The sequence below is a fragment of the Eschrichtius robustus genome, chromosome 11 (assembly GCF_028021215.1).
Source record: "Eschrichtius robustus isolate mEscRob2 chromosome 11, mEscRob2.pri, whole genome shotgun sequence".
Taxonomy (NCBI): domain Eukaryota; kingdom Metazoa; phylum Chordata; class Mammalia; order Artiodactyla; family Eschrichtiidae; genus Eschrichtius; species Eschrichtius robustus.
Window position 1 is genome coordinate 23,152,975 of NC_090834.1, and position 20,012 is coordinate 23,172,986.

A 20,012-nucleotide genomic window follows, 5' to 3' on the forward strand; every position below is an offset into this window, starting at 1 on the left:
AGAGCCTTTCATATGCACCGCCTCAGAGTGGTATCTCTGAGGCACACAGCCTCTAACAGTACAGTCCAACTTGCCCGAAGTCAGCAACAGGAGATGTCACAATGCTGACAGTTACAAATTGCTCTGGCAGATGGGGCTGTAGGATCCTGCTGTTTTTGCAGTTAGGTCAGTATATACTAGGAAATGCTGAGGAAGAGAAATGTAAAGAAAATCAGCATAACTTTGGAACTTCAGGCAGCCTGCTAATTAATTGGAAGGCCTGACATTTATATAATACTTTAGAACTTAAAAACACTTTCATATTTCAGCTCTCATTTAATCCTTACAACATTCCCATAAAGTATGTAAAATATTATCATCTCTGTTTTACTGATACGGAAATTTGGGAATAGAGAAGAACCACCAGCAAGTAACCAGGATTAAATGCACATGTCTTCTGACCCCATCCTCTTTTCACTATGCTTTGCATACCTTCAAGTAACTGTACCTCTTCAGTTCTTAAACCAACTGATTTCTTTTTTTTCTCAGCATTTGGTCATGAAAAGAATGCCAGTTTAGGGGAAATTAGTACAATTTATGGGAAATTGAAAACCTGCGAAGGCGTTCCCCAATAGCCTTCTCCTTCCCTCCACCTACACTAGAGGTGTGCTCAGTGGGCAAATGGGAAATGAAGCTGCACCAGGGACCCACAGGAGAACAGGACGTACAACGAGATAAGCTTAGGGTCTCGTCTCTCTAGCAAGTGCTGCTCAACTTGTGAAAGCTTCTGGTTAGGGACCAGCCCAGCCAGAGAAAGCAAACAATAAAATGATTAGTACTGCACTGCTAGCACAGCAAAGGAAAAAATTTAAAAGCTTGATACAGGTCACTGGGGAAAGCTGCGGGCTTCTGGGATCTAAACTTTGGCCTGACCTTTCTCTGCAAAAATGTGCCTCCTGAGTCCATCCATCCTTTCTAGCTGAGTTCACTCCCTCATCACCTCTCATCTAGTCAAGCAGAATAGCCTCCCAACTTGTCTGTATGCCTCCAACGTTCCCTCCCTTCATCCACCTCCCATACTAGCACCAGTGTGACCTTCAGATGTCATCTCCTCTTGGAGTCTTCCTTAGTCCCTCTCACCCTAGCCTCCTGGAACTAACCCCTCCCTCTGATGCCCCAACAGCACCTCTCTGAACTACGGTGTACCTCCCCAGGTAAACTATAAACTCCCAGGGCAGCCATCTCGCCTGCACACAGTCTACATAGTCTTACATGTAGAAGATGCTCAACAAACGTTTATCAAACTGAGCCAGTCATGCTGTATTTCTGCCCTTAAAATCTAGCTTGTTAGGGAAGCAGGATGTTCAGGGAGGAGCGGCGAGGAGCATCCCTGGGAAAGGCCCTCATATTTCATGGTCTCCCACTGTGTCCACTGCTCCCTCTGGCTGAGGAGAGCGCTGAACACAGCGGGCCCTGGAGGAGTGATGCTCAAGCACATCACTGTGTGACGGTGGGGTCACCTCTGGTCACTCGCTGCTCACCACAAGGCAGATGGGAAGGTGACCAACACCTTCTGCTCTTCCCTCAAAAGATTTCCAGTTCTCCACTGAGAAGCATACAAGCATCAGGCTTCTTTGCCTTGAATGGGCTCTCAGTTCCTGTCTACCAGCTGCTGTGCCTGTGTGCTACCAAAAGCGGAAATGGGAAGATGAGGAACCTTTCTCACTTCAATCCTTCAAAACCAAAAGGAAAAAAAATGTCGCTCAAAAATACTCCCTTGCCCCATTTGCTATAAACAGAGTTTATTCTGTGACCAAGGTACTGCTGGTCAGTATTTGTGAACCACTAAGTTTCCCTTTGTTAAGAGGAAGGTTGTTTGGGATCTACTGACCCTCCAAGGCTGGAGATACTTTCAGGCCCAGATCTCACGTCATCATAGTTTTCTTAACTCAAAAATGAAGGCACAATAGCGACCTGCCCCCCAAATACTATGTCAAACAACAAGTCAGGCACCAAAGAATATGTGTGATGCAGAGAACTTCATACCTTCACTGCTGCTTGAAAGAGAATTTCAAGCTCTCTCCTACTACTGCCCTGATTCTGACAATTTTTTGAATATCCGGCCATGATCCTACCACCTGTCATGGTCTTCCACTCCCTCAGTGCCCTCCCCCTTCCCTCCTTACCCACTTAAGGCCATGATCAATCACTGACCTTTTCTATTGTTTTCTCTGTCTCTATTTCATTTATTTCTGCTCTTACCTTTATGATTTCTTTCTTTCTACTAACTTTGGGTTTTGTTTGTTCTTCTTTCTCTAGCTGCTTTAGGTTGTAAGGTTTCGTTGTTTGAGATTTTTCTTGTTTCCTGAGGTAAAACTGTATTGCTATAAACTTCCCTCTTAGAACTGCTTTTGCTACGTGCCATAGGTTTTTGGATCGTCGTGCTTTCGTTTTCATTTGTATCTAGGTATTTTTTGATTTCCTCTTTGATTTCTTCAGTGATCCACTGGCTGTTGGATTGGCTGTATACTGTTAAGCTTCCAAGTGTTCATGTTTTTTTACAGTTTTTTCTTGTCATTGATTTCTAATCTCATAGCGTTTGGTCAGAAAAGATGCTTGATATGATTTTAATTTTCTTAAATTTACCAAGGCTCACTTTATGGCCCAGCATGTGATCAATCCTGGAGAATGTTCCATGTGCACTTGAAAAGAATGTGTATTCTGCTGCTTTTGGATGGATGCTCTATAAATATCAATTAAATCCATCTGGTCCATTGATGAAAGTAGGGTGTTAAAGTCCCCCACTATTATTGTGTTACTGTCGATTTCTCCCTTTAATGTTGTTAGCATTTGCCTTATATATTGAGGTGCTCCTATGTTGGGAGCATATATAGTTACAATTGTTATATCTTCTTTTTGGACTGATCCCTTGATCATTATGTAGTGTTCTTTGTCTGATATGAATATTGTTACTCCAGCTTTCCTTTGATTTCCATTTTCATGGAATACATTTTTCCATCCTCTCACGTTCAGTATGTGTCCCCTGATTTGAAGTGGGTCTCCAGCTTTGATATGAATATTGTTACTCCAGCTTTCCTTTGATTTCCATTTGCATGGAATACATTTTTCCACCCTCTCACTTTCGGTATGTGTCCCATGATTTGAAGTGGGTCTCCTGTAGACAGCATACATACAGGTCTTGTTTTTGTATCCATTCAGCCAGTCTATGTCTTTTGGTTGGACCATTTAATCCATTCACATTTAAGGTAATTATTGATATGTATGTTCTTATTGCCATTTTGTTAAGTGTTTTGGATTTGTTTTTGTAGGTCTTTTTTTCTTCCCTTCCTCTTTTGTTCTCTTCTCTTCTGATTTGATGACTAACTTTATTGTTGTGTTTGGATTCCTTTTTCTTTTTTGTGTGTGTATCCATTGTACATTTTTGGTTTGTGGTTACCATGAGGTTTTGATATAGCAGTGTATATATAAACAAGATTGTTTTAAGTTGCTGGTCTTTTAATATCAAATGCATTTCCAATATCTTGCATTTGTGCTCTCCTCACAACTGCTGGGTTTGATATATTTGTGTGCAGATGATTTCTTTACTGCATGTTTGCCTTTACCGGTAAGCTTTTCCATTTGTAATTTTCTTGTTTCTAGTTGTGGCCTTTGTTTTCCGCCTAGAGAAGTTCCTCTAGCATTTGTTGTAAAGCTGGTCTGGTGGTGCTGAATTCTCTTAGCTTTTGCTTGTCTATAAAGCTTTTGATTTCTCCACTGAATCTGAATGAAAGCCTTGCTGGGAAGAGTATTCTTGGTTGTAGCTTCTTCCCTTTCATCACTTTAAACATATCGTGCCACTCCCTTCTGGCCTGCAGAGTTTCTGCTGAGAAATCAGCTGATAACCTTATGGGAGTTCCCTTGTGCGTTATTTGTTGCTTTTCCCTTGTTGCTTTTAATATTTTCTCTTTGTCTTTAATTTTTGTCAGTTTGATTAATATATGTCTCAGCGTGTTCCTCCTTGGGTTTATCCTGCCTGGGACTCTCTGCACTTCCTGGACTTGGATGACTGTTTCCTTTCCCATGTTAGGAAAGTTTTCAGCTACTATCTCTTTAAATATTTTCTCAGACCCTTTCTTTTTCTCTTCTCCTTCTGGGACCCCTATAATGCAAACGCTGGTGCATTTAATGTTGTCCCAGAGGTCTCTTAGAGTGTCTTCATTTCTTTTGTCTTTTTTCTTTATTCTGTTCCACAGCAGTGATTTCCACCATTCTTTCTTCCAGGTCACTTATCTATTCTTCTGCCTCAGCTACTCTGCCACTGATTCCTTCTAGTGTATTTTTCATTTCAATTATTGTATTGTTCATCTCTGTTTGTTTGTTCTTTAGTTCTTCTAGGTCTTTGTTAAACATTTCTTGTATCTTCTCAATCTGTGCCTCCATTCTTTTTCCAAGATCTTGGATCATCTTTACTATCATTACTCTGAATCCTTTTTCAGGTAGCTTGCCTATCTCCACTTTTCTTAGTTGTTCTTCTAGGGTTTTATCTTGTTCCTTCATCTGGGACACATTCCTCTGCCATCTCATTTTGTCTAACTTTCTGTGATTGTGGTTTCTGTTCCACAGGCTGCAGCACTGTATTTCTTCTTGCTTCCGCTGTCTGCCCCCTGGTGGATGAGGCTGTCTAAGAGGCTTGTGCAGTCTTCCTGGTGGGAGGGACTGGGTGCGTAGTGCTGGGTCTTGTCCCTCTGGTGGGCAGGGCCATGTCTGGGAGGTGTGTTTATTATCGGGCAGCTGTTTATTCAGGAAGACTTTAAGGGACTTCCCTGGCGGTCCAGTGGTTAAGACTTCGCTTTCCAATGCAGGGGGTGCAGGTTCAATCCCTGGCCAGGGAGCTAAGATCCCACCTCGGGGCCAAAAAAACCAAAAAACATAAAGCAGAAGCAATATTGTAACAAATTCAATAAAGACTTTAAAAATGGTCCACATCAAAAAAAAAAATCTTTAAAAAAAAAAAAAGACTTTAAGCAGCCTGTCTGCTAATGGGTGAAGCTGTGTTCCCACCCTGTTGGTTGTTTGGCCTGAGGTATCCTAGCACTCAGGAGCCTACAGGCTGTTGGGTGGGGTCAGGTCTTGGTGAGAAAATGGCAGCCTCCTAGAAGGCCCATGCCAATGAGCACTTGTCAGAGCTGCTGCCGCCACTGTCCCTGTCCCCACAGTGAGCCACAGCCGCCCCCTGCCTCTGCAGGGGACCCTCCAACCCCAGCAGGTAAGTCTGGCCCAGTCTCTTATGAGGTCACCACTTTTTTCCCTGGGTCCTGGTGTACACGACACCCTGTGTGTGCCCTCCAAGAGTGAAGTTTCTGTTTCCACCAGTCCTGTGGAATTCCTGTGGTCAAACACCAGTGGCCTTCAAAGTCAGACCTGGGGGCTCCTCCTCCTGTTGCCAGACCCCGAGACAGGGGAGCCCAATGGGGGGCTCAGAACTTTCACTCCTGTGGGAGAACTTCTGTGGTGTAATTATTTTCCAGTTTGTGGGTCGCCCACCCAGCGTGTATGGGATTTGATTTTATTGCGATTGCGCCCCTCCTACCATCTCGCTGTGGCTTCTTCTGTGTCTTTGGATGTAGGCTATCTTTTCTGGTAGGTTCCAGTGTTTTTTTTGTCAGTGGTTTTTCAGCAGTTAGTTGTGATTTTGGTGTTTCCATAAGAAGGCGTAAGCTCACGTCCTTCTACTCCGCCATCTTGCCTCCTTCCTCCCTGTTAGTTTTGCTTTGACCCTTCTAATCTCTCAAGTCCCTATGCCCCCACCATTCCACTAAAATTGCTTTTATCAGCTGCCAAATCCAATGAACAGCTGTTATATTAATCAAACTGACTTGATTTAACAGTAGGTTCTAATCACTCCCTCTTCCTGAAAATATTTTCTTCCCTGTTTCTGAGTCCCAAACCTGCCTCTCAAGACCTGGTCCTCTACCTTTTTGTTTCTGCCTGATCTCCTGGATCCTGGGCTCTGCCCACCAGGCCTCCCTGGACCTCCTTAACTTCAACTGTCTACCTGGACCTCTACCCACAGACAACCTACACCTTTCTAACTCTCCCCCACTCCTTCACCTGGACATCCTGACTCAACCTCTTATCATGAATTCTGAGGCCTTTCTGAAGAGCCAGCCAAGCCCTGGTCTATTTGGTCTCACTACTTAAGATCTAGTAAGGCCTGGCCCCACCTCTGACTGAGCCTTGAGCCCAAAATTAATGGATATGAACTTCTAGCTCCTTAAAGAACACAGTCCATCTTCCTAACAGTATTAGAAAACTCTTGGTTAAGAAAGCTGAAGTTGATTGCCAAAAATAATCAATGTCGAACACTTATTTGTGTTTTCTTCAGTGGATCTATCTGTTTAGATTCTGTTATTTGAATGATACCAGAATATACTTTGCACTCTGATGCCTAGAAAAGAAGAGCACTCTTTTAGATTTCTCAGGGAACTGGACAAGAATAGAAGATGTTTGGGCCCAAATAAAAATAAAATTAAATGGCTACTAGAGTTAGCCCAGGACTGGAAGTTATTCAATCCCAGATTCCAATTTTTGCCCTTACTAGTCCTAGTACATTTCTTAGGACTAAACCCACATACCTAGATGCATCAAGGAATGGTCTGTAGGCCAAGTTGATCCATTCTTCTCTATTGGATGAGTATTTTGGCTCCCGGGGTGTTTCTCTCACGGTGTCCAAATCCACTAAATAATGGCATTTATTGATGTCAATCTGCAACAGAGAAAGGCCAACTCTTCAAAGAGTAATTGCAAAGGTCCTTTCAGGGTAAGAAACATCAATTGTAATCCTAAGAATTCCCACATGGTTTTAGAAGCACAAACATCTAAGCCCTCGGAAAATGTTACCAGTGCTCTCTTCACTCAGCTAAGAGTGCTGGGTGTTGGGGTGCTATTTAGGCTCCTGAGGGCAGGGGTGAGACATGCACTCACCCAGCCAAAGTTCACTTTGCTGTGCACCTGAAACTAGCACAATATTGTAAATCAATGGTAGTCCCAAAAAAATACAGTAAACAAGTTTCTATGAGATTAAATAAAAACCCAAAGATGGAAATCATTACTGTGATATTGTGATTTATAATAAATTTTTTTTTTTGGTCTTCTTCCAAGGTTTCTGGTTCAGAGCACCCCATACCCTTGTAATTTCCTAAGCAATAAGAGCAATGGGAGCATCTTTTGTTATAATATTCAGTCTCTTGTCCTCAGTTCCTGAAATCCCTTCAAAGCCATAATGGTGAAAGGGGTGTCTTGTTATTCATAAAAAGCCCCTTTCAACCGCAACTGAGCTTATGTTAATGAGGTGACTTTCGGAAATCCTGTAAAGATGGGAGGGGGTGCTGGTCACCAGTTGAACTAAGCATGTGAAAAGAAGGTTGGACCTTTCAGTCACTGGGGGAGGGGTGAGGGGCTGGAGATTGGCCAATGATTTAATCAATCATGCCTGTGTAATGAAGCCTCCATAAAACCCTAAAAGGACAAGTTCAGAAAGCTTCCCGGTTGGTGAACATGTGGAGATTTGGGAAGAGTTCTGTACCTGGAAAGGGCATGAAGATCCCCACTCTTTCCCCATACCTTGCCCTATTCAGCTCTTCCAACTGGCTGTTCCTGAATTATATCCTTCCATAATAAACCAATAATCTAGTAAGTAAAATATTTCTCTGTGTTTGCCACTCTAGCAAATTAATCAAACACAAGGAGAGGGTCATGGGAACCTCTGCTTTATATCCAGTCAGAAGTATAGGGAACAACCTGGACTTACAACCAGCACCTAAAGTTCAAGGAGGGGGTCATGGCTCCAATCTGTAGCCAGGCAGTCAGAAACAGGTAACAACCTGGGCTTGAGATTGGCGTCTGAAGTAGGCAGGAGAAGGGAGGGGGCAGTCTTGTAGGACTGAGCCCTCAACCTGTGGAATCTGATGGTATCTCTGAGTAGACAGTGTAAGAATTGTGTTGAGCTGTAAGACACCCAGATGGTGTCTGAGAATTGCTGTTACTGTGGAGAAACCCCCAACACTCAGTATTAGAAATTGGGTCCCAGAACCCTCTTAATTACTAATGTAGTCAGCTAAAGAAAAGTAAATCTCAAAGGAAAGTTGCATTTTTTTACATGCAACTATGTTACACATATTATTTTTTAAATCATTATATAAAGGCCTATAGGGGATTATTAATTCCTATTTTATTAATGAGGAAGCCAAGACTCAGAGACAAATTATATAACTTCATTTTTTTCAAGATCTATATTAAGCCCCTACAATGTACTAGGCATTAATAAGTTAAAGCTAATGATACAGAATTAAATAAATAGCATGCAGTTCTTGCCCTAAAAGGATTTATAATCCTAACCAAAATCACATGAGTTTATAGTAGAGCTATATTTGGACTCAGGTCAGTGTGACTTCCAAAGTCATACATCAAGACTGCCAAAAATGACCAAATCAGAGGGGAAGTACTCTCAGGAGCTCATTTAAATGTTTCTTAAAAATTAAAACCAAAAATGATTTGTCCTAGAATGCCAGGTTTCAGCTAAGTAAAAATCATTTGAAATATGAATAGAAATATAGCAAATCTCACATTTAACAGTGAAGGGTTGAAAGCTTTTCCTTTGGAATCAGGAATAAGTCAAGGCTGCTTATTATCATTACTCTATTCAACACTGTACTAGAGGTTCTAGTCAGCAGGGTAAGATACGAGGAAGAAACAAATGGCAGAAGAAATGAAAAGAAACAAAAGTCCTTCATTCATCACAATGATATGATTGATAAATATAAAATCCAAAAGAATCAGCATAAATTTTGGGGATTAAGAGAGTTTATCAAACTTTAAACTATTTATAGAATGTAAAATTAACATCATATGTTCCTATATAACAGCAGTAAACAACATATTAAATTACATTTTAAAAAATTATGTATTTTCAAATTACATTATAAAAATATCATTTAAAAGGATTTGAAAACATGTGTCTTGGAATAAATCTAACGAAATATGGGCAAGTCCTCTATAAAGAATTATAGAATTTTATTGACTAGTGTCTATCAACTGATGAATTTATAATGTGGTATATTCATATAATCAAAATGTGGTATATACATGCAATGGAATATTATTCAGTCTTAAAAAGGGTACATACTACAACAAAGATGAGCCTTGAAAACATTATGCTGAGTGAAAGAAATGAGACACAAAAGACCATATTTTGTGTGACTCCAGTTACATGAAATGTCCAGTACAGGCAGATCCATGAAGACAGAAAGCAGATTAGTGGTTGCTAAGGATTGGAGGAGTGACAACTTAATGCATACGGGTTACTTTGGGGGGGGTGGGGGGGATGATGAAATGCTCTGAAATTAGATAGTGCTGGTGGTTGTATAACATTATGAATGTACTGAAAGCCACTGAAAAAGTTCTGGAGATAGAGAGTGGTGATGGTTGCACAACAGTGTGACTGTTCTTAACGCAACTGAAGTGTATACCTAAAAATGAATAAAATGGTAAATCTGATGATAAAATATTGTTGAAATGATGAATTTTACCTCAAAAAATTTTTTGATAAACAATAAAGTAGACCTTATTAAATGGAGAGATAAACCTTATTTCTAGATTTAAGACTCACTATTATAAAGATGTAAATTCTAAATAAATTGATAGATTAAATGCAATCTCAATAAAAATGCCAACAGACTTTTTTGATGAAACTTGACAAGCTGAGTCTAAAATGTATATGGAAATGCAAAAGGACAAGGATAGCCAAGGCACTCTTAGAAAAGAACAAGGTGGGGACTTACTTACTATAAAGTTATAGTAATTAAGACAGTGAGCTATTAGTGCAGGAATAGAACAGACCACTGAACAGAACAGAGCCTGGAACAGATACAGGCACATATGGACCCTGATCTATGACAGAAGTGACACCTCAGAGCAGTGGTGAGAGTATATCTCTTCACTAATTGGTGCTGGGACAACTGGATATCCATTGGGGGAAAAATGAAATAGGACCTCTGTACACAACAACAAGGTCCTACTATATAGCACAAAGAACTATATTCAATATCCCATGGTAAACCATAGTGGAAAAGAATATAAAAAAGAATATGTGTGTATATATCTATATCTATATCTATATAACTGAATCACTTTGCTGTATAGCAGAAATTAATACAATGTTGTAAATCAACTATCCTTCAATAAAAAAATTGATAACATAAAAAAAATCAACTTCAGATGGATTACAGAACTAAATGTGAAAAACAAAGCTCTTGGAAGATAATATGGCAGACTATCGTCAAAATCTTATGTATGGCAAAAGTCATTTTAGACAAACGCAAAAAGTATTAACTATAAAAGAAATGATGAATAAATTTGACTACATTAAAATTGGGAATATCCGTTCATCAAAGACACCAATAAGAGAGTAAAGAGGTGAGCCACAGAATGGAAGAAGATACATGTGACACATTAACAATCAAGTATTCATATCTAGAATATATAAAGAACACCTGCTGATCAGTAAGACAAAAATGGACCATTCAACAGAAAAACAGGCAAATGACTTGAATAGGTACTTCATAAGAAGAAATCTAAACAGCCAAAAACAAATGAAACAGTACTCAACCTCATGAGTAACCAAGGAAATGCAAATCAAAATTACAATGAAAAATTACAATACCAAATGTAGGCCAGAATGTGGAACAATTCTTATACATTGCTGGCGGGAGATTAAGTTGGTACAAGATTTTTAGAAAACTATTTGGCAGAATCTATTAAAACTGAACATATGTAATTCTTATGATCCAACAATTCTACCCCTAGGTATTACATTGAACCATATGGAATCGTTAATATGTGACTGATCCATAAAAATGGTACTTTCAGGGACTTCCCTGGCAGTCCAGTGGTTAGGACTCTGCGCTTCCACTGCAGGGGGCACAGGTTCGATCCCTGGTCAGGGAACTAAGAATTCGCAAGTTGCACGGCGCAGGAAAAAAAAAAGGTAATTTCACATGGTTCAAGGTAATGTATATCCAACGGGAATGCATGCACCAAAAGACAAGTTCAAGAATGTTCAAAGTGGGGACTTCCCTGGTGTCACAGTGGTTAACAATCCGCCTGCCAATGCAGGGGACATGGGTTTGATCCCTGGTCTGGGAAGATCCCACATGCCGCGGAGCAGCTAAGCCCGTGAGCCACAACTACTAAGCCTACACTCTAGAGCCCGCGAGCCACAACTGCTGAGCCCGTGTGCCACAGCTACTGAAGCCTGCTCACCTAGAGCCCATGCTCCTCAACAAGAGAAGCCACCGCAATGAGAAACCTGCACACCACAATGAAGAGTAGCCCCTGCTCACCGCAACTAGAAAAAGCCCATGTGCAGCAACGAAGACCAAATGCAGCCCAAAATAAATAAATAAATAAATTTATTTTTAAAAAAAGAATGCTCAAAGTGGCATTATTTACAGCTGGCCCAGACTGGAAAGAACCAAACAACTATCAAAAGTAAAATAATATAGTCATACAATGAAATACTCTACTGTAATAAAAGAGAACAAACTACAGCTATATTCAACAACGTGTAATTACAAACAAAACATTAAGTAAAAGAATCAAGACACATAAAAATGCAATATGATTCCATGTATATGAAGTTCAAAAATAGGCAAAACTAATTTATGTTGTTTAGGAATGCATATAAAAGTGGTAAATCTAAAGAGAAAAGCAAGGAGATTATTACCATAAAAGTCAGGAGACTCCTGAAGGGGGAACTGGGTAGTGATCAAAAGGAATTGGGGGAAGTTTCTGGGTGCTGGTAATGTTCTAGTATTTGACCTGGGATGATTACACAGGTATTTGTTCTATTATTATTAATTATTATTAATTTACTGTACATTTATGTTTTGTGCACATTTAGGCTTATGGGTTATACACAATTGAATGTTTGAAAAAGTGTGTATAAAAACAACTTGGTCGGGGCTTCCCTGGTGGCGCAGTGGTTGAGAATCTGCCTGCCAATGCAGGGGACACGGGTTCGAGTCCTGGTCTGGGAAGATCCCACATGCCGTGGAGCAACTAGACCCGTGAGCCACAATTACTGAGCCTGGTCGTCTGGAGCCTGTGCTCTGCAACAAGAGAGGCCGCGATAGTGAGAGGCCCGCGCACCGCGATGAAGAGTGGCCCCCGCTTGCCACAACTAGAGAAAGCCCTCCCACAGAAACGAAGACTCAACACAGCCATAAATAAATAAAAATAAAAATAAAAATTACAAAAAAAAAAAAAAAAAAAACTTGGTCATCTCTGGCTTACAGTAAACTCTGTTCTTCCCCAACCTCTAACTCACAGTAATATTCTCATTCTCTCCCAGCATTATTTATATGTAAAAGAGACTTCAGTCTCACATCTGTCTCTACATATGGGCTATTCCTCCGGGGAGAGAAAGCACACTGAGAATTGACGTCAGACCCAATTCCATTCCTCATAACTCTCTAAAAATGACCCTTTGCATAAACACTCCAGGAGGCAGCCTTTTTGGTCTGAACACCCACTCTGTAGCTCCCAAGGATTTTAAAAACATGAAACAAGTTTTTAAAAGCTTTGCCAGCGCCATGCCTCTGTAATCAAATAGAACCAGCAAGGGGTAAAGATTCATGGTCTCATGCCTAGACCTCCTTTGGTGAGGGAGCTTTGAGTATGACATTTCAATACTTGACCTCAGCCTGGCCTTTTCTGGCTAGGCATACTACAGGTCTGATTATCTAGTTTTGGTGCTGGATACATGGTCTACCAGAGATGTGGGTAGTAACTAATTAATACCCAGCTACACCAGTTAGCTTTAGGCTTCACTCATCACACCATCCATATGCAAATTTCATTTAAAGTTTTTAGAAAGATATTAAGGCAAAATCATATTAATTGAAATACTAATCCATTTTAAAAATGTAACCTCTTTTCATGCTTCCTGAGAAGCAGCTGCTGAACATTCTTTTTTTCTAGGAATCAGTTACTGAACTAAAATACACAAGGACAAAGGTCTCCGGCAGAAAATGGTTAAGTATGATCAAGGGCAGATTCTCTAACAGAGAAGAAATACAGTGGTTAAAAAAGGAGCCCAAAATAAAAAGGCAACCTATGGAAAGAGAAAAAGTATTTGGAAACCATATATCTGATAAGGGGTTAATACCCAAAATCTATAAGGCACTCATACAACTCAACAGCAAAAAGCCAAATAATATGATTTAAAATGGGCAAAGGACCTGAATAGACCCTTTTCCAAAGAAGACATACAAATGGCCAACAGGTATACAAAAAGGTGCTCAATATCACCAATCATCAGGGAAATGCAAAACAAAAACACAATAAGATTATCACCTCATACCTGACAGAATGGCTATCATCAAAAAGACAAGAGATAACAAGCAATGGCGAATATGTGGAGAAAAGAGAACCCTTGTATTGTTGGTAGGAACGGGAACTCGCATAACCATTATGGAAAACAGTTCCTCAAAAAAATCAAAAATAGAACTACCATATCATCCAGCAATCTCACTTCTGGTATGTATCTGAAAGAAATGAAATCACTACCTTGAAGCAATATCTGCACCCCTGATGCTGAACTCATAGAAACAAAGTAGAATGGTGGTTGCGAGGGACTGGGGGAAATGGAGAGATGTTGGTCAAGTTTCAGTTATAGATGACTAAGTTTTAGGGATCTAATGTACAGCATGGTGACTACAGTTAACAATACAGTGTTGCACACTTGAAATCACCTAAGAGAGTAGACCTTAAATGTTCTCACCACAAAAAAATGGTAACTACATGAGGTGATGGACGTGTTAACTAACTTATTGTGGTAATCATTTCACAATATATACATATATCAAATCATCACATTGTATACCTTAAACTTACACAATGTTATTTGTCAATTATACCTCAATAAAGCTGAAAAAATTTTTATTTAAAAAATTAGAGGCTTCCGGTCAAGATGGCAGTGGGGGAGGACGTGGAGTTCGTGTCTCCTCAAAACTAGGGCGCCTGCCAGACGCTAGTGGGGGACCAGAACACCTAAGGAGACAGGAAGAACCCCTGAGCGACCAGGTAGGACGTAGGGAGAGTGAGAGGGGAGGAACAGTGAAGGCTGGACAGGACTGGCGCCCCTGAGGGGTGGCTGGGAGTGGGGAGGGGTTCCCACGCCTGGAGGGACCCTGATCTCCCAAGACATTTCCCTGCCCAATCGGGCCTGGGAAGCCTGTGGGGCTCCCAGGCCGGGTCCTCCACCCTCCGAGGCCCCCTCCGGGCCACGTTGGTCCTAGGGGTGTAGGCGGAAGGTGGGGGGAGAAGAGGAGAAACTGGCAGGAGGGGCCCTCGAGGACTGGAGGATCCAGGGAGGTGCAGAGGGTATTTCCCCCGCTCATCCAGGTCTGGGAAGACTGCTGGGCTCCCAAGCCTGGCCCTCCATTCTCCAGGATCCCCTCCAGCCTCATGGTTCCTAGGGGCATGGGAGGGAGGGAGGAGGGGGGGCAGATGATGGGGGGAACCCTCCAGGACCAGAGGATCAGGGGAGGCCCAGCGGGCGTTTCCCCTGCCCACTTGGCCCCAGAAAGCCTGCTGGGCTCCCAGGCCGGGTAACCCACCCTCCAAGGCCCCCTCTGGGAGCGCTGATCCTAGGGGCATAGGAGGGAGGCGGGGGGGGGGGAGGTTGCGGCAATGGAGAGGCTGACGGGGAGGGGTCCTCCAAGATAGGAGGAGTAGGGGAGGCGCGACGGGCGTTTCCCCCACCCACGTGGCCCCGGGAAGCCTACTGGGATTCCAGGTCTGCTCCCCTGCTTTCTGGGGCCCCCTCCGCCATGTGGATCCTAGGGGCATAGGAGGGAGGGCTGGGGAGAAGAAGAAGAGAGGCCAACAGGGAAGGGCCCTCTGGGATGGGAGGATCAGGGGGAAATGCGGCTGGCTGGCGTTTCCCCTGCCCACTTGGGCCCAGTGAGCCTGCTGGGGTCCTGGACCTGGCCCTCCGCCCTCGAAGGCCAGAGGCACTCCTCGGCCCCTCCTGCTGAGATGAGCCTAAGCCCCACCCCCACCCCCCCAAGGCCTTTTCCGGCCCTGTGGTCCTAAGCAAAGGCCCTGCCCACTGCCTAAACCCCGCCCCTGCCTAAGCCCCACCCTCCACAGCCAAGGCTTTTTTTCCTTTTCTCCTCTTTTTTACTATTGTGGTTCTGTTTTACCTTCCAGTTCTTGTTTCATCTATATTTTTATTTTTTTATTCTTTGTAACATATCTGTTAGTTTTCTAATCTTATTTTATTTTTTACTCTTTGCTATTGTTCTGCTCCTATTTTTCTTTTTTTTTTTGTCGCCCTGCATGGCTTGTGGGATCTTGGCGAGACAGAGGTCGGGTCTGAGCTCCTGCGGTGGGAGCTCTGAGTCCAAACCACTGGATTAACAGAGAACCTCAGACACCAGGGAATAGTCATAGGAATGAGGTCTCCTGGAGGTCCTCATTCTTGGCACCAGGCCCACCTCTACCCAACAGCCTACAAACTCCAGTGATGGAAGCCTCAGGCCAAACAACCAGTAAGACAGGAACACAATCTCACCCATCAAAAAAAAAAAAAAAAAAGAGAGACAACAAAAAACTATATGAAGGAGCAAGGTAAAAACCTACAAGACCAAATAAATGAAGAGGAAATAGGCAACCTACCTGAAAAAGAATTCAGAGTAATGATAGTAAAGATGATCCAGAATCTCAGAAATAGAATGGAGGCATGGATTGAGAAAATACAAGAAATGTTTACAAAGATCTAGAAGAACTAAAGAACAAAAAAACAGAGATGAACAACACAATAACTGAAATGAAAAATACACAAGAAGGAATCAAGAACAGAATAACTGAGGTAGAAGAACGAATAAGTGAGCTGGAAGACAGAATGGTGGAAATAACTGCCAAGGAGCAAAATAAAGAGAAAAGAATGAAAAGAATTGAAGACAATCTGAGAGACCTCTGGGATAACACTAAATGCACCAACATTCAAATTGTAGGGGTCCCAGAAGAAGAAGAGAAAAAGAAAGGGTCTGAGAAAATATCTGCAGAGATTATAGTGGAAAACTTCCCTCACATGGGAAAGGAAATAGTCACCCAAGCCCAGGAAGTGCAGAGAGTCCCATACAGGATAAACCCTGAGAGAAACACACCAAGACATATATTAATCAAACTAACAAAAATTAAATTCAAAGAAAAAATATTAAAAGCAGCAAGGGAAAAGCAGAAAATAACATACAAAGGAATCCCCATAAGGTTATCAGCTGATTTCTCAGCAGAAACTCTGCAGGCCAGAAGGGAGTGGCAGGATATACTTAAAGTGATGAAAGAGAAAAACCTACAAGCAAGATTACTCTACCCAGCAAGGATCTCATTCAGATTCGACTGAGAAATCAAAAGCTTTACAGACAATCAAAAGTTAAGAGAATTCAGCACCACCAAGCCAGCTTTACAACAAATGCTAAAGGAACTTCTCTAGGTGGGAAACACAAGAGAAGAAAAAGACCCAAAAAACAAACCCCAAACAATTAAGAAAATGGTAATAGGAAAATACAAATCAATAATTACCTTAAATGGAAATGGATTAAATGTTCCAACCATAAGACACAGGCTGGCTGAATGGATACAAAAACAAGACCCATATATATGCTGTCTATGAGAGACCCACATCAGACCTAGAGACACATACAGACTGAAAGTGAAGGGATAGAAAAAGATATTCCATGCAAATGGAAATCAAAAGAAAGCTGGAATAGCAATACTCGTATCAGATAAAATAGACTTTAAAATAAAGACTGTTACAAGAGATAAGGAAGGACACTATGTATGATCAAGGGATCAATCCAAGAAGAAGCTATAACAATTATAAATATTTATGCACCCAACAAAGGAACACTTCAATACATAAGGCAAATGCTAACCATAAAAGGGGAAATCGACAGTAACACAATAATAGTAGGGGACTTTAACACCCCACTTACACCAATTGGCAGATCATCCAAACAGAAAATAAACAGGGAAACACAAGCTTTAAATGGCACAGTAAACCAGATAGATTTAATTGATATTTATAGGACATTCCACCGAAAGTGGCAGAATACATTTTCTTCTCAAGTGCACATGGAACATTCCCCAGGATCGATCACATCTTGGGTCAAAAATCAAGCCTCGGAAAATTTAAGAAAACTGAAATCGTATCAAGCATCTTTTCTGACCACAACACTATGAGATTCAAAATCAATTACAGGAAAGAAAGCTGTAAAAAACACAAATACATGGAGGCTAAACAGTGTGCTACTAAATAACCAAGAGATCACTGAAGAAGTCAAAGAAGAAATAAAAAAATACATAGAAACAAATGACAACGAAAACACGATGACCCAAAACCTATAGGACTCAGCAAAAGCAGTTCTAAGAGGGAATTTTATAGCAATTCAATCTCACCTCAAGAAACAAGAAAAATCTCAAATAAACAATCTAACCTTACAACTAAAGCAACCAGAGAAAGAACAAAGAAAAGTCAAAGTCAGTAGAAGGAAAGAAATCATAAAGATCAGAGCAGAAATAAATGAAATAGAAATGAAGAAAACAAGAGCAGAGATCAATAAAACTAAAAGTTGGTTCTCTGAGAAGATAAACAAAATTGATAAACCTTTAGCCAGACACATCAAGAAAAAAAGGGACAGGATGCAAATCAATAAAATTAGAAATGAAAAAGGAGAAATCACAACTGACACGACAGAATACAAAGGATTATAAGAGACTACTACAAACAACTATATGCCCATAAAATGGACAACCACGAAGAAATGGACAAATCCTTGGAAAGGTACGCTTTCCAAGACTGAACCAGGAAGAATTAAAAAATATAAACAGACTTATCACAAGTAATGAAATTGAAACTGTAATTAAAACTCTTCCAACAAACAAAAGTTCAGGACCAGATGGCTTCACAGGCGAATTCTATCAAACATTTAGAGAAGAGCTAACACCAATCCTTCTCAAACTCTTCCAAAAATTGCAGAGGGAGGAACACTCCCAAATTTGTTCTACAAAGCCACCATCACCCTGAGACCAAAACCAGACAAAGAAATCACAAAAAAAGAAAATTACAGGCCAATATCACTGATGAACATAGAGGCAAAAATCCCGAACAAAATACTCGCAAAGAGAATCCAACAACACATTAAAAGGATCATACACCATGACCAAGTGGGATTTATCCGAGGAATGAAAGGATTCTTCAATATACGCAAATCAACCAATGTGATACACCATATTAACAAATTAAGGAATAAATACCATATGATCATCTCAATAGATGCAGAAAAAGCTTTTGACAAAATTCAACACCCACTTATGATAGAAACTCTCCAGAAAGTGGGCATAGAGGGAACCTACCTCAAGATAATAAAGCCCATATATGACAAACCCACAGCAAACATCATACTCAATGGTGAAAAACTGAAAGCACTTCCACTAAGATCAGGAACAAGACAAGGATGTCCACTCTCGCCACTCTTATTCAACATAGTTTTGGAAGTCCTAGCCACAGCAATCAGAGAAGAAAAAGAAACAAAAGGAATACAAACTGGAAAAGAAGTAAAACTGTCATTGTTTGCAGATGACATGATACTATACATAGAAAATCCTAAAGATGTCACCAGAAAACTACTAGAACTAATCAAGGAATTTGGTAAGGTTTCAGAATACAAAATTAAGAAATCTCTGGCATTCCTATACACTAACAACAAAAAATCAGAGAGAGAAATTAAGGAAACAATCCCATTTACCATCGCAACAAAAAGAATATAATACCTAGGAATAAACCTATCTAAAGAGGCAAAAGACTTGTACTCAGAAAACTATAAAACACTGATGAAAGAAATCAAAGATGACATAAACAGATGGAGAAATACACCATGTTCTTGGATTGGAAGATTCAATATTGTGAAAATGACTATACTACCCAAAGCAATCTACAGATTCAGTGCAATCCCTATCAAACTACCAATGGCATTCTTCACAAAATTAGAACAAAAATTTTTACAATTTGTATGGAAAACAAAAGACCCCGAACAGCCGAAGCAATCTTGAGAAAGAAAAAGAGAGCTGGAGGAATCAGGCTCCGTGACTTCAAACTATACTACAAAGCTACAGTAATCAAGACAGTATGGTACTGGCACAAAAACAGAAATATAGATCAATGGTAGAGGACAGAAAGCCCAGAGATAGAGTCACGCACATATGGTCACCTAATTTATGACAAAAGAGACAAGAACATACAATGGAGAAAAGATAGCCTCTTCAATAAGTGGTGCTGGGAAAACTGGACAGCTACATGTAAAAGAATGAAGTTAGAATACTACCTAACACCATACACAAAAATAAACTCAAAATGGATTAAAGACCTAAATGTAAGGCCAGACCCTATAAAACTCATAGAGGAAAACATAGGAAAAACGCTCTTTGACATAAACCACAGCAACACCTCTTTTGACCCGCCTCCTAGAGTAATGAAAATAAAAAAATAAACAAATAAGACCTAATGAAATTTAAAAGCTTTTGCACAGCAAAGGAAACCATAAACAAGACCAAAAGACAACCTTCAGAATGGGAGAAAATATTTACAAATGAAGAATGGACAAAGGATTAATCTCCAAAATATACAAACAGCTCATGCAGCTCAATATCAAAAAAACAAACCACCCAATTAAAAAATGGGTGGAAGACCTAAATAGACATTTCACCAAAGAAGACATATAGATGGCCAAGAGGCACATGAAAAGATGCTCAAGATCACTAATTATTAGAGAAATACAAATCAAAACTACAACGAGGTATCACCTCATACCAGTCAGAATGGCCATCATCAAAAAATCTACAGACAATAAATGCTGGAGAGGGTGTGGAGAAAAGGGAACCCTCTTGCACTGCTGGTGGGAATGTAAATT

At 40.7% G+C, this 20,012-nt stretch overlaps 1 protein-coding gene across 5 annotated transcripts in view; it reads right to left on the minus strand.

The window, feature by feature from the left end:
• ALG9 (ALG9 alpha-1,2-mannosyltransferase) overlaps positions 1-20,012 on the minus strand; it is a 96,779-nt gene that overhangs the window by 19,148 nt on the left and 57,619 nt on the right. For all 5 annotated transcript variants that reach the window (XM_068554240.1, XM_068554237.1, XM_068554238.1 and 2 more), the window contains one exon: positions 6,615-6,745. In XM_068554240.1, the coding sequence (XP_068410341.1) occupies positions 6,615-6,745 (131 nt within the window). The remainder of the gene's footprint in view (positions 1-6,614; positions 6,746-20,012) is intronic.